This window comes from Equus quagga, chromosome 11 (assembly GCF_021613505.1).
Source record: "Equus quagga isolate Etosha38 chromosome 11, UCLA_HA_Equagga_1.0, whole genome shotgun sequence".
Classification (NCBI taxonomy): Eukaryota; Metazoa; Chordata; class Mammalia; order Perissodactyla; family Equidae; genus Equus; species Equus quagga.
In genome coordinates, this window is record NC_060277.1 from 90,869,296 (window position 1) to 90,893,089 (window position 23,794).

Below are 23,794 nucleotides of genomic sequence, written 5' to 3' on the forward strand. Positions count from 1 at the left end.
GCTTTTTGTACATTATCTCATTTAATTTTCACAACAACCCTGTGAATTGGTTATTATTATTAACTTTGTTTTATAGGCAAGGAATTTGAGACTCAGATTAATAATTTGCTTGAGGTGGCTCTCTCTCCTTCCCCACATCTGTCCACCTAAGTGTCTCCCTCCCTCCTCCTCCTCTAGGATCTCACTCCCCAGAGCCCGCCCCTGCCACTGCAGTGGGCATAACTGGGATTTGAACCAGGCCATCCAGAGCTCCCGGTCCAAACCACCATGCCGTACTGGTCCCGAGTTCATCCACTACCTCATGCAAGGAATTTTGCTTTTTAATGAGGTTGGGTAGGGAGGGCAATGCTTATGCCAAGGATCAGCCCTCTCATGCTGGGATATCAGGAGTTGCCAGGGAAGGGGCTTGGGAGGCAGGGCCCCTCCTGGCCTGCCCATACATAAGGAGGAGCGGGTGTACAGAGCAGGGTCTGAGTCTCACCAGGAGGTGGCCGTGCAGAGTGCAGGGTCCAGCACAGATGGCCTGGCCACCAAGGTCCTGTGGAGGATGTTGATGACAGGCCGGGCCCTGCATAGAAGACATGCAGCTATCAGTACCTCCTGCTTGTCCCAGGCCAGGTTGGGGCTCAGGTTTGTGTGGACCTGGTGCCAAAGGTAGACAGACATGGGGCTCCACGCAGACAGGGCTGGGAGAGAGAAAGACCCCTATTCACCATGGCCCTGGCTCACCGCAGCAGCACGATGCGGTCAGACAGGCTCCCCACTAGCAGGTCTGGGTAGAAGTTGTCATCCACATCCATCTGCCCACTCAAGGAATAGCCGAAGGTGGCCAAGCCAGGCAGTCCCAGCTTCTCTCCGTGGATTACCTGGGGGTGAGGGGAAGTGGTGAGGACAGGCTCTGGGCGTGGGGCCCAGGGGGAATAGGGAGGGGGTGGGTGAGGGACAGGAGGGAAGGCCCCTCAGTCCCTGTCCGTCCATACCTGCTGGGGCTGTCTGAGGAGCCCCCTGGAGCTGCTGTGGTAGATGTACACTTTGCCCAAGCCCTCGAACGGGGCTCCTACAGCAATGTCTGGGGAAGAGAGGCAGGAGGGGTCACCCCGGGTACTGTGGGCCCCACGTCTCTCCCACCCTGTGCTGCAGGCCACAGAGCCCAGCATGGCATTGACCTCACCCTGCCAGGCAGTGCTCAGACATCAGGGAACAGAGCTGTGCAGCTTAGGATGAAAACTGGGGCCGTTGGAAGCCCAACTGCCTCTTTTTATATGTGGGAAAGTAAGTCCAGGAGAGGGAAGTGACTTATCCAGAGTCACACAGCAAGTTTATATCCCAGGCAGGCCTAAACTCCAGATTCTTGATGACAGGCTGGTGTTTGTTTTCCCTTTTTACAGTGCCTTCCATCTCCCCACCAACTTCCCCTCGAGACACCTGGTTCTTCTGATGACATTGACCAGCAGGGTCACAAAAGCAGGTGTCTCCTTTGGTGACTTTACCAGGTAGTTATCAGGCTCTCGTCTCATTTAACCCTCACCAGAGTGCTGGGGTAGGTACTGTCCCCACTTTATAGATGAGGAGGCAGACTCGGAAACCCCCAGACACACAGCCAACCGGTAGAGATGAGGACATTGGAGCTCAGGTCTAACACGGGGGGCTGGAATGTTAATGACAACACTGTAACGAACGTTACTTGTTCAAATGTCAAGACTTTTAAAGTTCTGACCGTTATTTCCACAAATAACCCCCAGATGTTTTATAATCTTCTTAAACTTTACTGAACTCCTTCTAGTGTGCTGCTTTGGATCTGATAAGGCCCAGGTAAGCAGGAGGTCAAGCTTGTTGGACAAGTATGTAAAGGTCCTGAGTGGAAACCAGACGACTCTTCTATCAGGAAGTGCTAGGGCCACGTTCATGGAACTTTCTAGCACCTCGTTTGGCATTTTAGAGGCTCCTCTGCCTTCCTTTTGGTCCTCAGCTGTGTTCTGGGAAATTGAGGATGTCAGAGGCTTCCAGTGGCTTCCAGATAAGCCAGGTGCTCCCGGGGCAGCCGGGCTCAACCCCTTGATCTGTCCTTCTCCCTGACACCCCAGGTCTGATTGGTCCCCTAGTCCTGCAGAGCACTGGTGACATCCCCTATTCCGGGGTTCCCATCTCATCCCAACTCTTAACATCCCACACCCAATATATGACATTCTTGATCTTAACACCCCCAGCCTTTCTCCCCATCATCCAGCCCACATCTCCCTCCAGCTCATCTTTCCAGGTACCAAGCTATCATGTCATATCCCTGCCCCCAAACTTCTGAACATCCCTCTACCATTAACCAAATAACAAGCCTCAGTTCTTCTGCCTGGATTTCAAAGCATTCACCCCCACCCCCGCACTACCTGTCCAGCCTCATCTCTGACATGAACACCCCACACCTGCTAGATTTGGGCATGCCACGTGAGTGTCCCACACTTATTTTATACCCCTTCTGTTCCCCTCCACTGTGCACACTCAGCCCAGCCTTCAATGCCCAGGGGTACGTCTGCTTCTCTAGGAGGTCCACTGAGCTTGCCTCTGGTGGTTCCCTCTGCACGTCCTCTCTCTAGTACCAGGTAGTTATCAAGCTCTTATCTCATTTAACCCTCACAAGAGGGCTGGGGTAGGTAGTGCTGTCCCCACTGTGAGCTCCCCAGGCCTGGGCCTCATCCCGTCTCTCCTTCGGGCCCTGTCAAGCCTGGTATGCAGTTGGCACTCAGTCAGTGGGTGTGCTGGGGCAGGAGTGCTGGCTCATACCCTGGAATCCATCCTGGTTGATGTCACCAATGCTGGCCACGGAGAAGCCGAAGGCGGAGCGACTGGGGCCGTGAAGAAGAAGGGAGGGGTGGGCAGGAAAGGAAGTGCCTGCCTGGTTCATGAAGACATAGATGGCACCCCCTACCTCCTCCTTCCGCTCAAAGTAGTAGGGAGCACCCACCAGGAGGTCCTGCCACCTATACAGGAGAGGAGAGGGAAATGGAGTGTGGCGTCAGCCCCCAATATGCAGCATAGCTCTCGTTTAGCAGGCATAATTGTGCCAGTGTACACGGCTGTACAAATGGTATCTCTGGGCACAGGTTATGGGAAAGACATGGAAATGTCAACATGACCCATTTAATAGAAAGCACATATCATAGAGGAGCCATGCACGCACAGATCACACCCAAACAGCCTGCATCCACTAGAGCCATAATGACAGGCATAGATACGGAGATGCAGGTGTCATGCAATTGACATGCAAATACCCAGAATCCCATAAATCTGATTACAAGTCAATACACAAAATTGACTTGCAAATCCCTGCAAACAGCATGCAAACAAATGCACAGTTGCAAACTTCCATTTCTCTGCCCTGGCTTGGGCAAGCCCGCCCGCTTCACCATTCTCCTGGCCCCAGAGAATGTCCCTGGATTCTCACCCATCATTGTTCAGGTCTGCCAGGGCAATGGCGCTGCCAAAATAGGCGCCCACCTGCGTGCCCTCCAGCACCTGCCTCCTCCGCAGGTCTCCGCCTGCCTCCTGGCTCAGCAAGAAGACAGCACCCATATGTTGGTGCCGCGGGGCACCCGTCACAATGGTGATGTCCGTGGGATGCAGGATCGCGCTGCCCACCTGCACCGTGTACCCTGGGATGGAGGGAAGGTGGTCAATCGAGGCCCCAGTAAACTCTATCCCATTCTACTCTGGACTCATCCCTCCAACGCCCCCCCCCCCCCATTATCTATTTCTCTATTCCAAGTTAGGCAAGAAAGGGGACCCTGGATGCCCAGCCCCCAGTCCTGCCTGCACACTAGACCGTGAGCTCCATGAGGGTAGAGACTTTGCATCTTGGATGCATACAGGTGATGCTCAACAGGTGTGTGCTAGTTGAACTAAATGCCACTAGTCACACCTGCACCCTGGCCTCACTCTTCCACCAGGCACTGGAGTGAGAAGGCCAGCGTGCCAGGGACTGAGCCCCTTCCTCCTCTACCACCCAATGAGCCACCACAACTGCACTCACCAATGTAGAGGTTTCCTTGGTCCTTGGGCTCCTTGTAACTGTATTCAGACAAATCCCAGTCCTTCCGCTGAATCATATAGCTGTTTCCTTGACAAGGATTTGGGGAGGGAGTATAAGTCACCACTCCTTTTCTCCACCATGTCCAGGGCCCCCAGATGAGGATAATAATAACCCTTTTTATTTGTGAGCACTTTGCCATTTGTGGACCACTTTCTCTTTACTTTAACATGTGTGTAAGTTAGTATGATGGCCTCTGTTTTGCAGATGAGAAAAGCGAGGCTCAGGGATGGGAAGCCACTTGTAGAGACATGGCTGGAATCGGTCATCCAGGCTCCTGGATGCTAGACGATGTTTCCCCCACTCTAGACACGGAGGGCAGACTCCACGTCATCATCTCTTCCTGGTCCTGGCCCCAGACTCGGGCTGCCTACCTGTCCCCTGCTCCCCCGGGCTGCTGCTAGAGAATATCTGCGGCCCTGGCATGGTTCTAAAGGACCAGGGGGTGGGAGGCAGGACCAGAGGAGCGAACAGAGGCCTCAGCCTCACGTGAGCCCAGAGCTGTGACTATGCCCCAAGCTACCTGTCAGTCAAAAGAAGGAGATTTGGGGCTCCCTCCACCTGTTGATTCTGCAACAGTAAGTGTGTGGTAAGGGGCGAGAGGTCACTGTTGCTACAACCTATGTGGCGGAGAGAGGCGGAGACGGAGGGAGTGTGAGCCATCAGACCCCTGAGAGGAGGTGTGAGCCGTGGTAGTTACAAATTTGGGTCTTGATACAAGAAAATACTCTGCAGCCCCCTCAAAAGCCTGCCCTATATGTATGGACATGAAACAACGCTCACAATTTATTGCTAAGTGAAAAGAGAAAGTAGCAGAACAGCCTGTTTAGTGTGATCCTGCATGCGTGTATTTTTAAAAAAGATATCTATATATTCTAAAATAAGTCAGGAGGATCCACCAAACGCTTAGTAGTAATCACTGGGAAGTGGGACAAGGGAGATGGGTGGGGGGGACACTTTTACTCTTTATTGTACCAAATCCTACTGTGCCATTTTGTAGTTGTACCAGGAATACGTTTTATTTTTTTCAAGTAAGTTTTTAAATGGTTACGCTGGAGTCAGATGGACCTGCATACCAATTCAGGTTTCATAACTTACTGTTGGCCTTGGGCGATTTATTTCACTTCTCTGAGGCTCAGTTTTCGGTAAAATGGGTATAATAATCCTTGCCTCATAGAGTATTTTAAGGTTAATTAAGATAATATGTGTAAAGCCTCCGGCACATAGTTTGTTGTTGTTATTGCCATCAAGTTGATTCCGACTCCTAGCAACACTGTGTGCAGCTGAGCAGAACCCTGCCCAGTCTTTTTGCTCCATTCTCTCACCTTCCTGCACTTTATCAGACAATGCTCCACTGCTATTCATAGGGTATCATGGACAATTTTTCTGGAAGTGGGTAGCCAGGTCTTTCTTCCTAGTCTGTCTGAGTCTGGAACTCCGCTGAAACCTGTCCACCATGGGTGACCCTGCTGGTATTTGAAATACTGGTGGCAGAGCTTCCAGCATCACAGCAACATGCAGCCGCCACAGTATGACAACCGACAGACAGGTAATGTAGTTCCCTGACCCAGAAACAAACCTGGGCTACAGCAATGAGAGCACCAACTCTTAACCGGTAGCTCATCAGGGCTGGCTCTGGCAAAGAGGTCCTGCCTCTTCTGCCCTCTGGTGTGGAGGGTCTGGGCCGGGTGTCCCAGTGGCTAACCAGGGTGGTGGTCCTTGCTCCTCCTCCCTTCCCCCATGGTCCCCACCTTTCCAGTTGTAGGCACCAGGAGCGCCAAAGTACACAGTGTTCTGGGTGAAGCCGCCGCTGGTGCCCAGCTGGCACATGCCCGTCTCCAGGTAGTCGGTGTTGCTGTTGCACATCTCGTTGTGGTAGGTCTGCCAGTCATCAGTGGGGTCCAGCTTCAGGTCGTTGCCCCGCACATAGCACTTGCCCACCATGCGCCGCTGGTCCTCCGACCCCGACCACAGGACCTGGGTGTAGCGGTGGGCACAGACCTGGGGACCCCACCCCAACACACATAGCCTGAGCACACTGCAGGGACTTAGGGCCAGCTGTCTCCTTGGCCCTGTGCACCTCTGGCTTTGCGGGAGAGGACTTGAAAGGGGTCTCCCGGCTTTCCATCTTCCCACAGCGATGGCTGGACCTGCCTCTCCTTTCCAGAATTCAGAAATCTGCTCTGAAGGTTGGGAACTTTTTGGAAGGCCAGAAAGTACCGGATTCGAGAGTGGCTTAGAGATCTTGGCAAAAGGAAAAGAGGAAAGAAGGAGGGGATGTAGGGTTCAGGCTCTCAAGTCTAAAAAGAGTTAGATACAGAGCAGATTAAGGGACTTGCTCCTCTGCTGTTCACAGAGGCCCTGTCCTCATAATGAAGAGGTTATTAAAATAACAACAGCAATAACAGTAGCAGCAGCTAACACTGAGTGCTTGCCGTTAGCCAGACACAGCTCTAAGCTCTTCACATACTAACTCTTTTAAGCCTCTTAGCAACCCTATGGAGCAGGGACAATTATTTCCCCCATTTTAGATAAGGAAACTGAGGCCCAGAGACCCTTGTCTTTGAGTAAGCTCTCACATCTAGAGAGAGGCAAAGAATATTCAAACCAAGGCTGTTGGCTCCAGAGTCTGAACTCTCTAGCACTAGGCTGCGCTCCCTCTTGTAGCTTCTCCAGCACATGGGAGGTCTCGATAAATAGTTAGTTGGCAAATCCATCAGAATAGGGTGTTTGTAAAACAGCCAGGGGCCAGGTGAAACCCAGAACCAGGCTGAGTTCTTGTTGGATTGCTTTTTGTGTCCCTTCCAGCTGTGAGCCCCACTAGCCCTGGGTCAAGCCTGTCCTGAGTCACTGCTAAGTTTCTAGTGCTACCACAGTACGTGGCACATAGTAGGTGCTCACAAAAAATGTGTGGCACACAGTAGGTACATGGCACAGAGTAGGTGCTCACAAAAAACTTGAATGAACAATGAGAGAGCAGACAACTGTGGAAGGATCTAGAACCGCCTTCAATGGAATCCTAGACCCGTACCATCCATAACAGGGCTCTAGAAAACATGTTTCAGTGAACTGGTGCAAACCCAGAGCTTAAAACAGTGTTCAAAGGTAACAGAAGTCACAACGGTGATGACCATGGGGGTGACGATTGATTGGAAGGGGGCACACTTTCTGGAGTGATGCAAATATGCTATTTCTTTAATGGGTGTTGGCTACACAGGTGTATAATTTCTCAAAACTTGTTGAAATTTAAAATCTGTACATTTTGCTGTATGTAAATTTTACATCAATTCAAAACATTTTTAAAAATATTGTCCATCTGGGACTCAGAAATTGAGACACCAGGGGCCAGAACTGAAAAATGTGGGAAGGAAGTGACAATTGTCAGCAGGGAGTGGCCCCCAAACCCAAGCCGGGTAAGCTGGGGTCAGCAGGGCTGCGCCTCTTCCGCCAGCCAGCCTCCCAGGAAGGAGCAGCCCAGGCCGCACGCCCGCCCGAGGCACTCTCTGCCCTTTCCTCCTCCAGTTCCCTCGGCTGTTCCCACGAAGGGTGAGCAGCCAGGAGGAGGGGGGCATGGGGCCAGGAGGAAGTGGATGATTCAACAGGACCCAGGCCATGCTGGGCCTTGGGAGGACAACAACACCCTGCCCCCCGAGGGCAGGACCAAGGGACACACATGTCTGTGGAGACAGCCACAGAAATGGCCATTTGCAAGGTCCCAGCTCACATACTGAGGACTCCTCTCCTGCGCTCTGCTTCCCTCCCCAGCTCCTGGGAGACGAAGGAGAGGGCTGGCGGGGGAGCCAACAGTGAGTGCCCACTTACCAGGACTCTGCCTGCAGGGCCCTGGCTGGCCACAGTCACTCCAAGCCACATGTCCTCAATAATGTGATGGGTAGGGTCACCTGTGGGCATGGGAGGGATCATGAGCCAGGGCATCTCACCCCATCTTCCCAGTGCCCAGATACTCCAGAGGGCAGGGGTTGGTCCCCCTTGGACCCTCCACTCCAGCAGGGCAGCCCTCCCTTCTCCCCTTCTCTAGCCCACCGTTCATCTGAGCTCCCTGAATCCCATATGGTCCCACTCTCCTCTACAGCTCCCTCTTCTCAGCTGGACAAAAAGTGACTAGACACTGCCCAGGCAAGCCTGGTATCTCCTCCAGGTCCTCTCTGTGCTACCCCCTTCACCAGGCTCCTGACCCAGCACTGAGCCCCAGCACCTTCCCCTCACTTTTCTCCTTGATGTCCATCCGCTCACAGTCGTCCTTGTGGGCAGTGAGTGGACACAGGTACACGGCACCGGTCCGGTTGGTATAGCCATCAGGCACGGCGAGGTCCCGGGGGGCACCAGCCAGGAGCCTGGGGGGCAAGGAGGTAGTGGGGCCTGGGCTCAGACTCCCCAAAGCCCACTTCAAACAACTTGCTGTTCAACATGCATTTACTGAGCGTCTGCTCTGTGCCAGGCTCTGGGATCAGGAGATGATGAGTGGATCCTAGCCCCTGCCTGCCAGGAGTACCCAGTGCAGAGGAAGGCAGGTGAGGAAGCGGACCCCTGTAGTCAGTGCCTCATGAGAAGAAAGCAGGGAGCAAACCAGCCCAGACTCAGCATGGAGGGCAGTCAGGGAGGCCCACAGAAGAGGGGGCCCCAGGCGGAGTCTGAGGATGATGACCAGGGCTCACCAGGTGAAGAAGGAAAGGAAGGGCACTTTGGGGAAAAATACGGTATGTACAAGGGCCAGGAAGCATGAGCAAGCAGGGTGACTCAGGGATCAGCCAGCCCTCGGTACCGCTGGTGTCCAGGAACGCGGGGAGGGACAAGAGGGCAGGGTGGGGAGGGCCTTGGGGACCCACGGAGGGATCTGAAGCAAGGGAGTGACTTGGTCAGATCTGGGTTTTGGAAGGAATGCTTTGGCCTCTGAGATGAAGGTAGACCGGAAGAGAGCAAGACTGGAGGAATCCTGGCACGGGGACCAACTTCTGGGGGCTCTGGGAGAACATCGGATGGATGGGGTGGAGTTGTTGTTGAGGGCCTGAGTCCTTCCTCTCTAAGCCATCTGAGGACTTAGATCTGGGAGGCCTGGGCCTCTAAGTGACCTGGGTGATGTTTACCCCCTGCCACCACAGGTACATAAGGAATGAGGTACGGCTGGGTACCTGACACTGGACAATACAGCCCTCGGGCAGAGTTCTGGATCAGATTGGGGGTGGGCAAGGATTATCGCCTTGCCTCCGGCCGGCCCATCTTTAGGGACATGGAATGCAAGATCCTACAAGTGTGCTTAGTGCCCTGGCAACCCATCCCATTCCAGAGAGGTGACTAGAGGACCAGAAGGCAGGGTGTCAGCCTTGAAATATCTCAAAAGACAGTCCTTATACCACCAGCATCAGAAATCCCCAGGATATTTGTTAAAAAGGCAAATTCCTCAGCTCATTACAGACCATTGGAATCAAATCTGGGGAATGGAGCCCTGGAATCTGAATATTTAACATGCACCCCAAATATCGTGCATTCTGATTTGAGAAGCCAGCTCTACCACCCCTTGCTCTCCTGGCATCATCTCCCTGTAGCCTCCCTGCCAAGAACTCCTCCTGGATGCTGATGGACCAGGCCTCCTGGGTGGCAGGCACCTCCTAGGTACCCCTCCATCTGGTCCCAGCGACACTCTCACCCTGAGGCTCCCAGCTCAGAACCTGGGCTCTGGGCCTCCTGCCAGAGTCTGAAAGTGTAGAGCAATGGCCCCACCTGCAGCTCCTGCCTGGGACCTGTGATGAGGGCTGCAGGGAGTGGGCAGGGTAGAGCCTGGGCATGCCAGGGCTTGGGGTGCCTCCGCCCACTGGATGTCAGGAATGCACTGCCTGAGGGTTCCGGGAGTGGGGCGGGACCTCCGCCTGCGCCTCACAGCTCAGCTCAGACCTCACCCTGGGGAAGTGTTCCTGGGGGCAGGGGTGCAGCTTCTCTATGTGGAGCAGTCCTAGGAGTGCCCGCAGGACCTGGCAGGGGGCCAGTGTGGCAGCCAGGCCTAGTTAGTCACCCTCTGTCTGGGCTGGGGAGGGTGCTTGGTGAGTCCGCTGCCTGACCACCTGTGGACGCCTGTCCCTGGCATGCCTGCCTGGTGAGCCTAAGGGCCTGGGTCTAGGGTTTGTTCTGCTTCAAGGGGCAATTTCCTTGCTCTCTCTGAGCCGTGAGTGCCTCATCTGTAAAATGGGGACAGCCGCTGTCCCACCAACCTCCAGGGTTGTTAGGGGAACAAATGGGTTTTTCTTCAAAAGGCCTTTCTGACTATGAAGCCACGGCCCACCTGACCACTGTCGTTCTGATTTCTCGTGGCAGCGGGCCTGGCCCTAGCACACTGCCAGGCCTCCCTCCAGGAATTTCTGCCCTATGAGGTTAGAGAACCTGGAGCGGAGGGCAAATAGCAGGCTAGTTCAGTGTTCAGAGGCAGCACAGGATGGGACAGAAGTAGCATTTCCATGGCCTAAGGATAGCAAGCAATCACTAAAGTGAGGGTGGGGCCCCCCTCTGGCTCTGGCAGCTAGAGGCATTCTAAGGTGGGAGCTCAGATTTGGCTGGCGGTGGAGGCTGGGGGTTGGCTACAATGACCTTGAAGGGCGAGTCCAGGCCTCAGTGGGCGAGGGGTCCCTGGGGAGCCCAGGTTGCATTCCAGGGCACGCAGTGCAATGGAGGTGTGGCTGCCCAGCTGCTGCCCTGCCCGAGTTGTCAGGGCAAGAGGTGGCTGAGGAGCGGGGTGGCCTCATCTCAGAGGGAGTGAGCTGATGGATCTTTCCTTTTAGCCTCCTGGGGTACCTACTGAGATGGCAGAGCTGGGTATAAATGGCAATTGGATTGCAATAAATACCCTTCCCATCTATACCCTCTAGGCCCTCGCCCCACACGTGCCCACTGATGGATGGTGAGGCAGGGCCAGCGCCCTAATCCCAGCCCCACGTCCCACGCCCCTCCCTCCCCAGAGATTCCACAGGGAGCCCCCCCCCCACCCCCCTGGAGTATTTTTAGCTCTTACTTGGCCTGCTCAGAGGCCCCTTAAGGACCTCTGGCTCCCAGCCCAGGATCCAATGGGTCTACAGCCAGAGGACTGTGAGTGGATGGGGGAAGGCCGGTGTGCAAAGGGTTAGGTCCAGCTTCCAGCCACTGGCCAGGTGTGGGAGAATCCAGAGGGTGGAAGAGACCGCAATGATACGCAAATTTACATGTAAGTTAATATGCAAATTTAAATGTAAATTAATATGCAAATGAGCACCTCTGCTCCCTGCTTTTGGGTCTGGTCCAGATCAGAGAGTCCAAAAGCTGACCCCTCCCAGACTGCCATTGAGCCCACCCTCCTAGCAGCTGGGCTGCAGAGAGGTGTGGATGGGGCAGGGAACCCCTCTGGAAGGTAGAGGATGGGTTAAATGACCTCTCAAGTGCTTTCAAACAGCTGCCTCTTCACTCTTGGCCCCAGTCAAACAGCTCCTCCTGGCCTCTGGGGAGACCCCTGAGCTCCAAGTTCTGGAAAAGCACTTCCTCACCCCTGCCCCATCCCTCTTCCCAGGGGGCAGTTCAAAGCTAATGGAACAGCCAAGTAGAAAGCAGTAGAGTCGGAGGAGGCTGGGGAATGGGGCCCAGGGCTGTCAGGGGATCAGGCTGGCTCACCCTAAAGAGAAGAGGCCCCCCTGGGGTGGGGTAATGCTCAGAGAAATAGCCTGTAAGATTCAATGTCCCAGACTCTTCAGGGAGGTGCTGGGGGGGCTCCAATGGGAAGATTTCAGTTAACTTGGAGGGGGCCAGGGGGGCCCCATGACTTACTCCCCCACCTCAGGCCGGGAAGCAGGTTGGGGAGGGGCTGTTCCAGCTCTGAGCCCCCAGGTGGAGCGGGGGCAGCTCTCAGCTGCTTGAATCCCAGCTCTGTGCCAATCCTGCTGCCCGAACTAGCCATCTCCCCAGAGGCTGCTGTGGTGGTAGCTGACACTGCAGCCCTCCCCATCCTCCCTACTTCTCCTCACGCTGCCCACCCAGCCCCCTCTGTCCTCGGTGACTCAGCCCTAGAAGCAGGGCAACAAGCTGGAGGAAGCGAGAGAATGAGAGAGGATGAGAGAAAGAGGCCTCGGCCCATGCCTCTGATAAAAAGGAACAAGGCGGTTTTTCTCATTTCTTCTCCCTCTCCCTGGCTCCTTCGTATTTTTTCCATATTTGATCCCTTAGGGCATTCTTCATGTCATCTAACTTCAGTCCCTCTTGCTGCAATGGACATCCTCTTCCTCCTTTGTTTAGCTCTGACCAAGCCCCTTCACTTCTTTTTCTACAACATCAGGCTTCCCCTACCTCCCGCCCAGTTGAAAGCTCCTGGGCCTGGACTGGTCATTGGAGAGAGCCAGAGGAAAAGGACACTAGGCATGCAGGTCCTCTGCCTGCATCCACAGCTGCTATGCCCATTTCCTCTGGCGTGAGCCTTGGAGGCTGCCAGGAGCCTGCCCTGCCCGGGGAAACATGTTTTAGGAGAGCACGGCAGGGAGGCCTGCTTCCTGCCCACCTCAGGTATGACCTCATCTTCCAGGAGCCGCAGCCACCTCCGCCCCAGGCTTCCAGACACTCTTATTTCCAAGAAAGGGCGAAAGGGAGAGAGGGCCCCAAAGGTGTCTCCCATGGCCCACAAGGTCAGGCCAGACCAGAACACCTGGATTCCCAGGAGGGAATGACAGAGCAGGTGCTGGGGGCCGGAAGGTCAGTAGCCATCTCCCAGAGGAACTGTCCCTCTGCTTCCCCAGGCTCCTCATGCATCTCACCAAGAAGGCCAAAACACCTTGGTCCTCTGCCCTGCTCTTCACCCCTCACTTCCAGAGACTGGACACTGGGGCCTGGGTTGGGGTGAGCCTCCAACGTCGTGGACAGGGAACTCCAGTCCAGAGATGTGTGGGATGGGGAACAAAGAGGGTCCACATCTGGGTTTTTAACCATTTCTGAAATAAGACCTTCTTTGAGAATAAGATGAAAGCATTGCTCTCCCCTCCTCCTGCCCCCAGAACAATGCACAAACACGCAAGGTTTTGCGTATACTTTCAGAGGTCCCTGCATCTCCTGACAACCTTCTATGAACCCCGGGCTAAGAGTTTGTTCAGGACCATGAACCCTCCCCCTTTTCCAGAGGGACTTTGAGGCTGACAATATAAGACCACAACTTGACTTGCTGGTTCCCCTGAGCTGTATACTCAGGCAGCTGTTCACATCTGGCTACACAGCTGGCTGCAGCTAAGCCCAGCTGGCCCAGCTGGCTCTCCCAAAGGGCCAAGGGGCAGGATTCAGTGAGAGGAGGAGATAAGCCAAGATACAGAACCACCCCTGGGAAAGACTGAGGATACCCAAGACAAGGACCCAGAACTCTATCTAGAATTACCTGCTCCTCTGAGGTTCATTAGTTTTAGAACCTTCTGGACTCTTAGCAGGCCTAATGCCATCTCTAGCTGCCCAGGAAGGAAAGTAGAAGCCCTCTGCTCAGCCATCTTGGGTGAGGCCATGGGTAGTAAGGGTGGATGCAGGTCCTGGCTTCAGCACGAGAGCCCTCAGCTGCTCCCTGGAGAAGCAGGCCTACGCAAAGCATTGCACACACATCATCTCATTAAAGCCCCACTATCCCTCCATGAAGAGGGTGTGTTGCCCTCCCCCTCACACATGAGGCGATTAAGACGCAGGTATTAGTGACAGATCCAAGATGGGAGACTGGCAATGGGACTCTGGAGCCTCTCCTCTCTCCATGATGCCAAGTTGCCTTTTATAGGCCAACAGAGGCAGGAAGGAGCATATAGATCCAGGCCCAACCCTTTGGGGAAAACTGGTCCAGAGAAGGGGTATATTTTGCTTAAGGTCGCATAGCAAAGCAGGGGGTAGGGGGTGGCGGATGTTACAGAATCCATTATTTACTCCAGCTTTCTATTGCATGCTTGCTTTTCTGATCTCTTTACACTATGTTGCCTTATATCATGCAGACTCAGCATTGAAAATCTGCAGATCTTTTTCTCAGCTGGGGCAGAAAGAGCACCAATATAGAAACTTGTGCTGATGGCCACTTAGGGTCTCCAAAAGAGGGAGGGTTGGCCGAGGCCAGACCCCAGCTGATGGGGTCAGGCTGGGAAGAGCGTGGTGGCCCTGGCCTCTGCAGAAGCTAGATGGAATTGAGGCCAAGTAGGTAGGTAGACTGGGCAAGGGCTGGGCCAGCGGGGCAGGGGCCAAGGCTGGGGCAGAGTTTGGACTTTGGACATTCCAAGCTTCCTCAAGTTTCTGCAGGCACCAGCCAGAGTTGGGAAAGGTTTCAACACACCATTAATCTGACCACGTCCTCTTGCTCAGCAGGGGTAGACACCAGGTGGGGGCACATGTATGGTAGGTCACTCAGCTCAGAGAGGTAGATGGAGCCTGCCTAACCTGTCCTAACCACCGTCCCTCCTGGGGCAGCCTCACCTCCCCCAGCTGCTCTCTTCCCCTACCTGCTGACCTCAACACACTGAGCCCATGGCAGAGAAGCCTCTGAAACCTGCACATGCCCCTCTGGGCATGAGTGTGTACGGGTGGGGGGTAGGGGGAGTGGGGTTTGTGACACAGCAGCTGGATGCAATCTCCTTCTCCTCTCCCCCCATGCCTAACTCTTCCCCCTCCTTCTCCTTGCAGCTGTTGGGGAAGGAGAACAGAAGAAAGAGAAAAACACCATTTCCCTCTTCAAACCAAAACAAACACACTCAGGGTTGAAGATTCAACATGAATCTGTGGAATGCAGGGAAGATGTCTGGTGGGAGGGCAGCACTGCTGGGGGCTGGGGGTGGGCAGGAGACCAAGCAGGAGTTGGGACAGTCCCTCCTCTCTCTTCTACTCCCCCATCCTCAAGAGGTCAGTGGGAGTGCCTGGACAGCTCCAAACGCCCAGACTCACCCATCACTTCACTAGCAACTGCCAAGCAGTTGAGAAGGCCCTCCAGTCTGGCTCTGCATGGGGTGTGGCTGGCACGGCTGCAGACTAAATACGAGGTGTAAAGGCTGGAATGGGCTTAAATACATATGCCTATAGGTTCTTCCCAGGAAAGGGGGAAGGGGGACCCGCTAGGTGTTTATCTTGCAGCTTTCCCCAGCTCCCAGCCCTGGAGAGAAGAGGGGTTCCGTAGGTATTAGGTTCACAGAATGGGAGGGGGCTCAGACCCCACTTCTGTTCTCAAGAGAGGTTTAAAGAGCTGAGGGCCTGCGTCTAGACAGGTTCTGCCCAGGTCAGCACTCGCCAGTGATTACTGTCCCCCATCCCACACCCAATACCTCCATTTCCCGCCAAGCCTCAGCAGCAGGAGGGTTGCCCACGTCCCCGCCCCCTTAACCCTCGTTCACAAGAGCCGGCGGCCCGCGGACCTGGAAGCCAGCGGGCCCGGGGCTGGGACTCAGCTCCAGATCCGCACCCTGCACACACACTCTCTCTCCCACCCCACCCCTGGCAGCCTCACTTACAGGTAGCGATGCTGCAGCTCCGTCTGCCGATGGAGGGCGACCGAGTAGCCGAAGAGGCTGCCCGGGTTCTGGGCCTCCTTCACCACCAGGAATCGGGTGTCCAGGTTGAAGGCGGAGGCGACGCGGCCGCCGGCGGCCACCATCAAGGCGAGCGCGCAGAGCATCGGGCGCGGGACGCGGGCGGCGCGGCTGGGGCCGGGGCCCATGGCTGCAGGCGGGAGCGGGGGCCCGGGCGAGAGCACGTGAGGGCGTGGAGCTGGGAGTGAGGACCTGTTCACCTGCTCCCCGCGCCGCCGGAGGACACTCGGGCCGGCCGCGTCGCTGAGCCCTGCCGCGCTGACCAGTTTCTGGCTCCCAGTCCCCGTCAATTTCACGTCCGCTCCGGGTCTGCGCTTTCAGATTCCCCTTGGAGGTCTGCAGGTCTATTCTACCTCCTGCCCTGCTGCCGGGTCACCTCCCCACCGCCCCGGACACCCTGCACTCCAGCTAGTCCCGGCCGCGCCCCCTTGGCCGCACTGTCGCCTTCGATCCGGCCTCAGCCGCGGATCTCAGCAGGCAGACCGGTCGACCGCAAGGAGGACAGCAGGGAGGGGTCCCCCCCAGCGCGCGCCCCGCCTCCCCACGCCCAGCCCCGCACCTCCCCACCTTGCGCGCCCAGCCCAAGCTCCGCTTTCCTTCCGGGGAAAGAGAAAAGGTCCCGGCTCCGCCACCGCCTCTTAAAGGGGCAGCAGCGCCCCTCCCTCCTCATCCTCCCTAAACCGACTCCGCCCTCTCCCCCAAACACCTGTCGGGAGCCCCCAAAAGCTTGTATTTCCTCTCCCCGCCCCTTGCTCCTCCGGAGAAGCGTTGCCTATCGAGCAAGATGGATTGGACGGGCGGGGCCGTGGGTGGGATTTGTCGGGCCGCTTTGCTGCGGCTGCTACTGCTGCTGGAAAGGCCATTACAGGCGCGGCCACTTCTGCCGGCCCGGCCCGAGAGCCCCGGCGTTGTCGCATGTGGCTGGGAACGACACTCGCGCACCGCTGGCTGGAATGCCCGACTCGCCTCTGCCACGCTGTGAGTCCCTGAGACGCGGCTGGCGGTCTCTGGGCGTTCTTCCTCGCATCTGGCCCCTTTGCTGTCCCTGTCGAGATTTGCTTCTCTTGCCCACCCGCCCCTACCCACTCTGATCCAAGCTAGTAATGGTGCCTCAGCAAAGCCAGGCACATATTTAACAGTGGTGATAACCAAGTATCGCTAATTGTAATTAGCAACACGACACTGTTTTCCCCAAAGGGCTGCGCCTTCTGGTATCCCTTGATGTGAAAGTGAGTCCTTTCTCCTTAGAGTGCACTGCGTCCCCAGTGAGCTGGGCCCAGACTGTACCCATTTCTTATCCGATCTTGCCTTCAGGGCCCAGCCCAGCAGAATTCCAAAGGTCCACTCCTCCCACCCAGGCTCACACTGAGTGTTTGGAGACTGGGCGGGGACGTCAGCCCCCACAGGTGTGTAATAGGTGGCACCAGGTGGCGGCAGGTGGGCAGGGCCCATGGTTCTGGTTACCCGCAGAAGGATGGAACTTCAAGAGGTCACTATTTACTCACTTGCGTCTCACTCAAGTTTCCCTTATTGCAGCGTGAAGACCCATTTCCCCTGAGCATTCTTTTCTCTAGGCTAAAGGAGCTTTCTTATTTGGGTCCAGGAATTCAGCCCTCAGCGTTCACTCCCTTGAAGTTCCGTTTAGAGCCCCTAACTCTGAGAGCTTATAAGAAGAAGAAAACTGCGGTTTAGTAAGTGCTTCTGCAGCAGGAATTATGCTAAGCACTTTACAAATATGTTAAATTAAATCCTCAGAACAATCTTTGAGATGTTATCTCTGTTTTAAGATGAGAAAACTGAAGCTCAGGGAGGTTAAGCAACTTAGCAACTTGGTGAAAGCCACACAGCTCAGATTTTAATCCTGTGTTATCTGATCTGAGCGACCTTCTTTTTTTGAGGAAGACTGGCCCTGAGCTAACATCCATACCCATCTTCCTCTACTTTATGGGTGGGACGCCTGCCGCAGCATGGCTTGATAAGCAGCGCGTAGGTCCCTGCCTGGGATCCGAACTGGTGAACCCCGGGTCGCCAAAGCAGAGTGCACAAACTTAACCGCTATGCCCAGGGCCCTTCCTGACCACTTAGGCTAATAATTAACATTTGTACAATTCTCAGGGCAGATCTAGGCTTGGTGAGGCCTGAAGCTTGTACAATTTGGAGCCCTCTTTAAGGAAAAGAATAAAGAACTAGGCATGCAAAATTAGACTCAGAGCCTGGAAGGGGACTTGAGCCAAATTTTACAGCTGATGAATCATTTCACGTGCAGACTCTCATTTCATCCTCCTGGCCTCCCTTTGAGGTCCAGATTATCATCCTCATTTGACTTATGAGGGAACCTGGATGTTCCAGGTCACGCAGCTCATAGGCGGCAGAGCTAGGACTGGAAGCTGCTGACCACAGCAGTGTCTTTAAGGGACAAACTCCAGGCAGATGTTGGTCAGACAGTCAGACGTACCTAAACAAAACCAGCTGTGATAACAGCGTTTTCTGTGGTGTTTGTGGAGAGGACACTCATCCCTGTCTGCCTTTACAACATTTGTTCCCAAGCCGTGGCCCCAGAGCCACCTAGCCTCTCTCCGTGGTCCACCTTGTGGCCCAGAGCCTCCAGGGGTTAGGTGATGTCTGAGGTCAAGGAACAGGATGCTGACCTGGATGGAAGTCACCTTGCTCTCCTTCTAGCTGGCTGCTGGGTCCTCCACCTTGTTCCAGAAGAAGGAAAGACAGACAGGGCTAGGAGCTCAGGGGCCGGGGTGGACACTCAGTGTGGGCAGGGGTCCTGCCTGAAATAGCTTTGAGAGTCCTGTGATGACAGATGGGCTCCATGCCAGGCACTATCTCTATGGCCATCCCAAACAGGAATGACCAGCATGTCCGATCCCAGGGCTGGGAGCAGGAAAGGGATGGGGGATGGTTTTTCCACTCCAGGGGAGTATCCAGAGGGAATGTGGGAGCGGGAGCAGGGGCGCCTGGTAGGGGGAGGACCCAAGCTAAGGAATGTGGGGGAGTTTCAGATCTGGGGGAGTTGGAACGGGGGTAGAGGGAGACGTGGAGACTGGAAGGGTCTCTGGGCTGGAGAGATGCCGAAAGAGAAATCTCAAGTTCATGCCAAAGGTTCAAAATCCTCTGGTTTCAGTGACATTATCATCCGCAGCTTCATCTCATCCCTCAGTTGACTTTATCATGTCAACTCTTCCCCATGGAGAAGGGACCCACCTAGAAATGTAGACACAGAGAAACAAGGGCGTGTGACTAACATGTGTAATGAGGAGTCTGAGTCCGTTTTTTGATGTTTGATGGCTGACAGCTTTGAAGCTGTCACCTCTCCCTCTTCCCCGTGTGCCTCACACCTGGACAAGCTGACAGGACAGCCTGGGCACCCTCCTTTGGCATCCCTGAGAGATTCAAACCGTGTAAACCCCTTCCTGCACAAGTGTACACCCTGACCTCACTCCCTAACTACAATAAAAACCCAGGCCAATCTCCTTTCCTTCCTCTCTCAAGCCATTTTGGACCCACTTGAGAGGACAGCCCTGCTCCCCTAGAGACCTCAATTATCTAAATAATAAACCGTTTCATACCCTCTTGGTGTGTGTGTGGCATCATCAGCCTTGATATTGAACCAAACCGCAGATGACCATGATGACATGCAAACTATGGATTCTGCTGTAGGATCAGGAAGGCTTCCTGGAGGAGGAGTAGCTGGACAAGGGAGAAGGAGGAGGAGGAAGAGGAGCTAAACAGCTAGCAAGAGGAAGCTTTGGGAGAGAAGAAAGCGGAAGAACTGGGGCCGGGTTTGAGGTGAAGTTTTCCCGGTCGCAACAATGACAACATCAATATTCTATAAAGGTAGCTTCCATTTATTCATTTCTGGCTGGGGACGCACCAGCCTTCCTCTGCCTGCCTCCCCCAGTGCACACCGCATCTCGCTCTCCCAGAGCCCCAGACCACACCACTTGCTCACTCACTTCTCACGGGAAGGTCAGCGGGTGAACATGATGTGCACAGGCAGCTGCTGGAGAGAGAGCGATGGCGTGGAATTGTGGTGTCAGGGGAGTTGAATGCAAGCTATCTTCTGCCCTCTCACCTTGGGCAGGTTACTTTCCTCCTCCAGGCCTCAATTTCCCCTTCTGTGAAATGAAATGGCTGGAGGAAATCCATCGTTCCTCCTCTACCGGCATCCCTGTGTCCCAGGGCTCCTAATATTTGTTGAACTAGATGGACCAAAACACTGCTAACTGCAGCGAGACTCAGGTCGCTATCTCTGACTTGAATTGAAAATGCAGATGACTGAGGAGGGAGGGAGGAGGGGGGAAGCAGTGAAGTGTGAATGTGTTTATCAGATTTCCTTTCTTCTGTGACCCAGATACGGGGCCAGCGGAGGCAGGCGCCTGGTCCCGGCAACTTCCCTGGCTCAGAATCTGTCAGCCTCAAGCATTCATCGACAACCTGCTGTGTACCAGCACAGAGCTGAGAACCGCCAGGGGTGTCAGAGATGAACCAGAGCATCTTCAGGAAGCCGGAGTTTCATCCTGGCCTCACATTCTGAAAGCTCTCAAATTCAAACAGCCTAAACCCACATTGCGTTGTATCTAGGGCTGGTGCTTGTGTGGTCACGGGATGGGGGTGTTTGAAAGAATATTTTGGCTACCATAATTTGGGCAAGGGGTGAGGTAGGCTGAGCAGAGACAGGGGCAGAGGGAGGGAGGGAGAGGGTGAGTGAGAAGGAGCCAGGCCACTGACTTGACTTGGACTCCAAGTACAGGTGTGGTGGGGTGTGCCAGGGCTGGGAGAGGGAAAGAGCAGAGGGGGCAGGCCTCAAACATCAGGAAACTTCCCTGCCAGCCAGTCCTCCCCCCAACCCCCCATCTTTCTAGTTCCTCCAACCGTCTCTGTAGTGCCCTCGCTGCCGCCCGTGGCCTGGCCTTGCTGCACATGCCCTAACCTCCTGGCTGGGAGATTAGGACTCTGGTGGGCTCTACAGAGTTCTCCATCTCTTGCCAAGGTGGCCCCTTCAAGGTTGAGAGGCTATGGGGGCCCATGTGGTAGCCCCAGCTGAGCTGAGTCCCCAGTCCTCAGGGGCCTTGCTATTTCCTAGGGAGATGCCTTCTTACTGGCAGGGTTCTGTGCTCAGGTGGGAAATCCGGGCAGATTGGGGGCTTCCTCTACCTCCCCCGCCCACCCATACTAACTCCCTAAAGACTCTGCTGGGGGTGGAGGGCCATGTGTGGTTATCCCTGGAGAGCTCCTGCATATACGTGGGTTGGAATGTGTGTTTGTGCATGCATTCACACATGTTTGCCTATGTGATGACATGTCTCCAAATGCTTTGTGTACATCTGAATGTGGAAAGGGAGCCGTATTTACTGAGCACCTACTGTGTGCCTGGCCCTTTGTGTATGTTATCTTCTAACAGTCCAAGGAGGTGGAGCTGTCTCCCACTTTACAGCTGAAAATGCTGAGATGACCAACCTCCACTACGTGCCCCCTACCCACCCTGTGCCCCCAGTCATCTTGGCCTCTGTTCTTCCAGGATGCCACAGCTTACAAGTCACATCCTCTGAGTGGGATCACCTGTCTGCTGTCCCTGGAGTGAGGATCCCATCCTTGGGTCATCCTGGCCCCTTCCAGCTCCCCCACCAGACTGAAGCCCCCTCCCTCTCACTGAAGCCTTCTCTCCGTGGGCACCAGCCTCCTCCGATGGGCAGACCCAATAGCTGTCTTTGGTCCTTTGGCCCTGGCCTCTCTAGGGTGACAGCAGTTACCTTGTGGACTGCCCTCTGTAAACTCCTCTGCGCCCTCTCCTGGTCCTTCTTCCTGACTGTCCCTTCCCAGCACCCTTGCCCCCTTGGTGAGACTCCTCAGCCCACCCTGGGCTTCCGTTCACATTCCTCATCCCTCTGTCTCTCCAGACCACCCCCTGTGCATTAGCATTCTCCTGCATGCTGGGAACACGGGCCCAAGCTCCTCCAGGCTCCAAGCTTGAGGTCCAACTCTCACGAACCACCTCTAGCTGGCCGCCCACAGGCCCCTCAGAGTCCGAGTGTCCAGAACGGGCTCAGCATCTCCCCCTCATCCCTATAGCCTGCTCCCCTGTAATGGCCTCTGTCTCAGTGCCTCGACCCCAGCAGGATTCCACGGGCACACCGGGGCTGGTCCATGCCACTTGACCTTTGCACATGCTGGTCCCTCTGCCCGGAATGCCCTTTACCCCCTTGTCCATTTGGAAAATATCCACATGTTCTTCGAAATCTTTCGTGAATTTTCTTCCTTCACCCTTGCCCCCTGCACCCCTGCGTGTGCACACACACGTAGTCACTCTTGAATCTTCCAGGCCTTGCGCTGACTTGTAGCCTGGACTTGCAGTGTGATTATAGACTGGCAGGGCTGTGACATTGGACAAGTCCTTTCACCTCTCTTAGCCTCAGCTTCTCACTATAAATTGGACGTTAACATACTAGACTCACAAGTTTGGTGAAAAATAGCAGAACTGGGACCCAGAAGTTGCCTGCTAAGTGGTAGATGTGCTCAATGTTGATTACACCTGTATTTCCAGCATGGGTGACAGTCCCTCACACACAGTAGGTCTTCAACTACTGTGTATCCAGCTGAATTCAGTTGGCCACATACTCTTTGTGGCCCTAAAAAAGGAAACCTAGTTGGGGGGAGTGAGAGGCCAGCTCCGTCTGGTAAATATCCTCTTGCTCCCGTCCCCTCCCCCACCGCGGGATCCTGTTGGGACAAACGTGTTGGCTCAGTGGCTTGAAAAGGAAAGTCAGAATTCTGAGGCATGAATCGCTGTGCCCACTGACTCACTTCCTCCTCCCCGCCCGCCTTGGACGGGCCGGAGCCCTGAGTAACACAGGTTGTAGCCTCTCCCCAGCTCTCGCCCCTGTCCCAGCCGCCCAGCCTCTCACTGCGGGCTTCACCCCTGAGAAGCCAGCAGCGAGAAAAGCGGTGGAGCCAGTCACTGCCAATCTGAAATCTGCTTGCACGTTTCCGAGAGCTGAGGAGTAGACTACAGGGCAGACTGGGGGAGGCACAAGCCCTGCTGTCAGGACCCGAGTCCGCTGTGAAGGCAGGGCTGGGTGTCCTTGTGGAGTTTGATGTGCGAGGCCGCACAAGTTCCCTTCCTCGTAATGGCCCTCTCCTTCCCTGCCCAGATCACAGAAGTTCTCACCGTTGGGCAACCGCCGTATGACTTAAGGCCTTGTCTCCTGAAGGTTCCTCTTAAAATGCAGGGAGCCCTACCTGCCGGGGTAGCTCATGCGCTCCTTGGCAGAGATGGGGCAGGATGTTACAGCATCGCCCACAGAAACCAGGGCCCTGGGGTATAAATGACTCAAGCAGCCATGAATGCTGGGGGAGGGAGGGAAAGGGTGCTGGAGGGGAAAGAGCTGGGAAAAAGAAGAGGGGGGGGGGGGGGGGGGGGGAGGGGGTTCCAGACAGGAACTGTTAGCATGAGGGGGCAGCGAAGAAGGAGATTTCACTTTCCTGTGAAATGATCCTCCGGGGTCTTGGCCTTTTCCCTCTGGAGGTACCCTTCCCCACCTTGTCCTGGGCGTCAGGGACTCCTCTGAGGGGAGGAGTCTGATGGGGCTTGGGAGATGTCAAGGCCATTCCCTCAGTGTCAGAACTGCTCTGGGCAGAGACCCTGACAGGCGTGGATCCCAAGCAGAGTGATGGCATAGCCCGTCTGACTCTTGAGAAGGGAGCTTGGGGTGGGGATGGGGGAGGCCAGTCAGATGCATTAGAGGGCACAAGGGGGTGTGAGATGCAGTAGGCAGGGCAGTGGAGCAGGGGTCCCAAGCACAGCTGGCTGGAAGGGACACGCTCAGGAAAGCACCAGGGGCGGGAGTTTGGGCTTCAGTCTGCTGACAGAAAACTGAAGGGAACTGATGGGTTCACGCCCACCCTCCCCTGTGCCCCCCACCCCAACTCTGGGAGTGAGCTGACCACCTTTGTGGATTTAAAAGCTTCCTCTGGTTAGGAGTCAAGGAGACCCATTGGGGGCCGATGAGGGGATGGGAATGAGAAGGAGTGAGGGTCTGCCTTAAACTGGAGAGATGTAGCAGGACTTGAGAGATATTTGGGCGAAGGATGTGGGCAGGAGCTGGTGGCTGCGGGATGCAGGAGACATGGGAGAGGTCAGCAGCAAGGATGGCCAGTG

At 55.2% G+C, this 23,794-nt stretch overlaps 1 protein-coding gene and 1 long non-coding RNA gene across 2 annotated transcripts in view; one reads left to right on the forward strand and one right to left on the reverse strand.

Moving 5' to 3' along the window:
- Positions 1–16,182, reverse strand: part of ITGA3 (integrin subunit alpha 3) — a 28,318-nt gene extending 12,136 nt beyond the window's left edge. The window contains exons 1-10 of the mRNA XM_046675802.1: positions 15,550–16,182; positions 8,306–8,433; positions 7,901–7,980; positions 5,830–6,079; positions 4,022–4,108; positions 3,437–3,644; positions 2,776–2,972; positions 981–1,069; positions 730–866; positions 482–568 (exon numbers count right to left, since the gene is read on the reverse strand). Coding sequence (XP_046531758.1) covers positions 482–568; positions 730–866; positions 981–1,069; positions 2,776–2,972; positions 3,437–3,644; positions 4,022–4,108; positions 5,830–6,079; positions 7,901–7,980; positions 8,306–8,433; positions 15,550–15,755 — 1,469 coding nt within the window. The 5' untranslated portion in view covers positions 15,756–16,182. The remainder of the gene's footprint in view (positions 1–481; positions 569–729; positions 867–980; positions 1,070–2,775; positions 2,973–3,436; positions 3,645–4,021; positions 4,109–5,829; positions 6,080–7,900; positions 7,981–8,305; positions 8,434–15,549) is intronic.
- Positions 16,183–16,468: 286 nt separating this feature from the next.
- On the forward strand, positions 16,469–22,438 carry LOC124246960 (uncharacterized). Its single transcript, XR_006890639.1, has 3 exons — positions 16,469–16,605; positions 19,297–19,473; positions 19,991–22,438. It is a non-coding gene; the product is annotated as an uncharacterized LOC124246960 (long non-coding RNA).
- Positions 22,439–23,794: the final 1,356 nt, after the last annotated feature.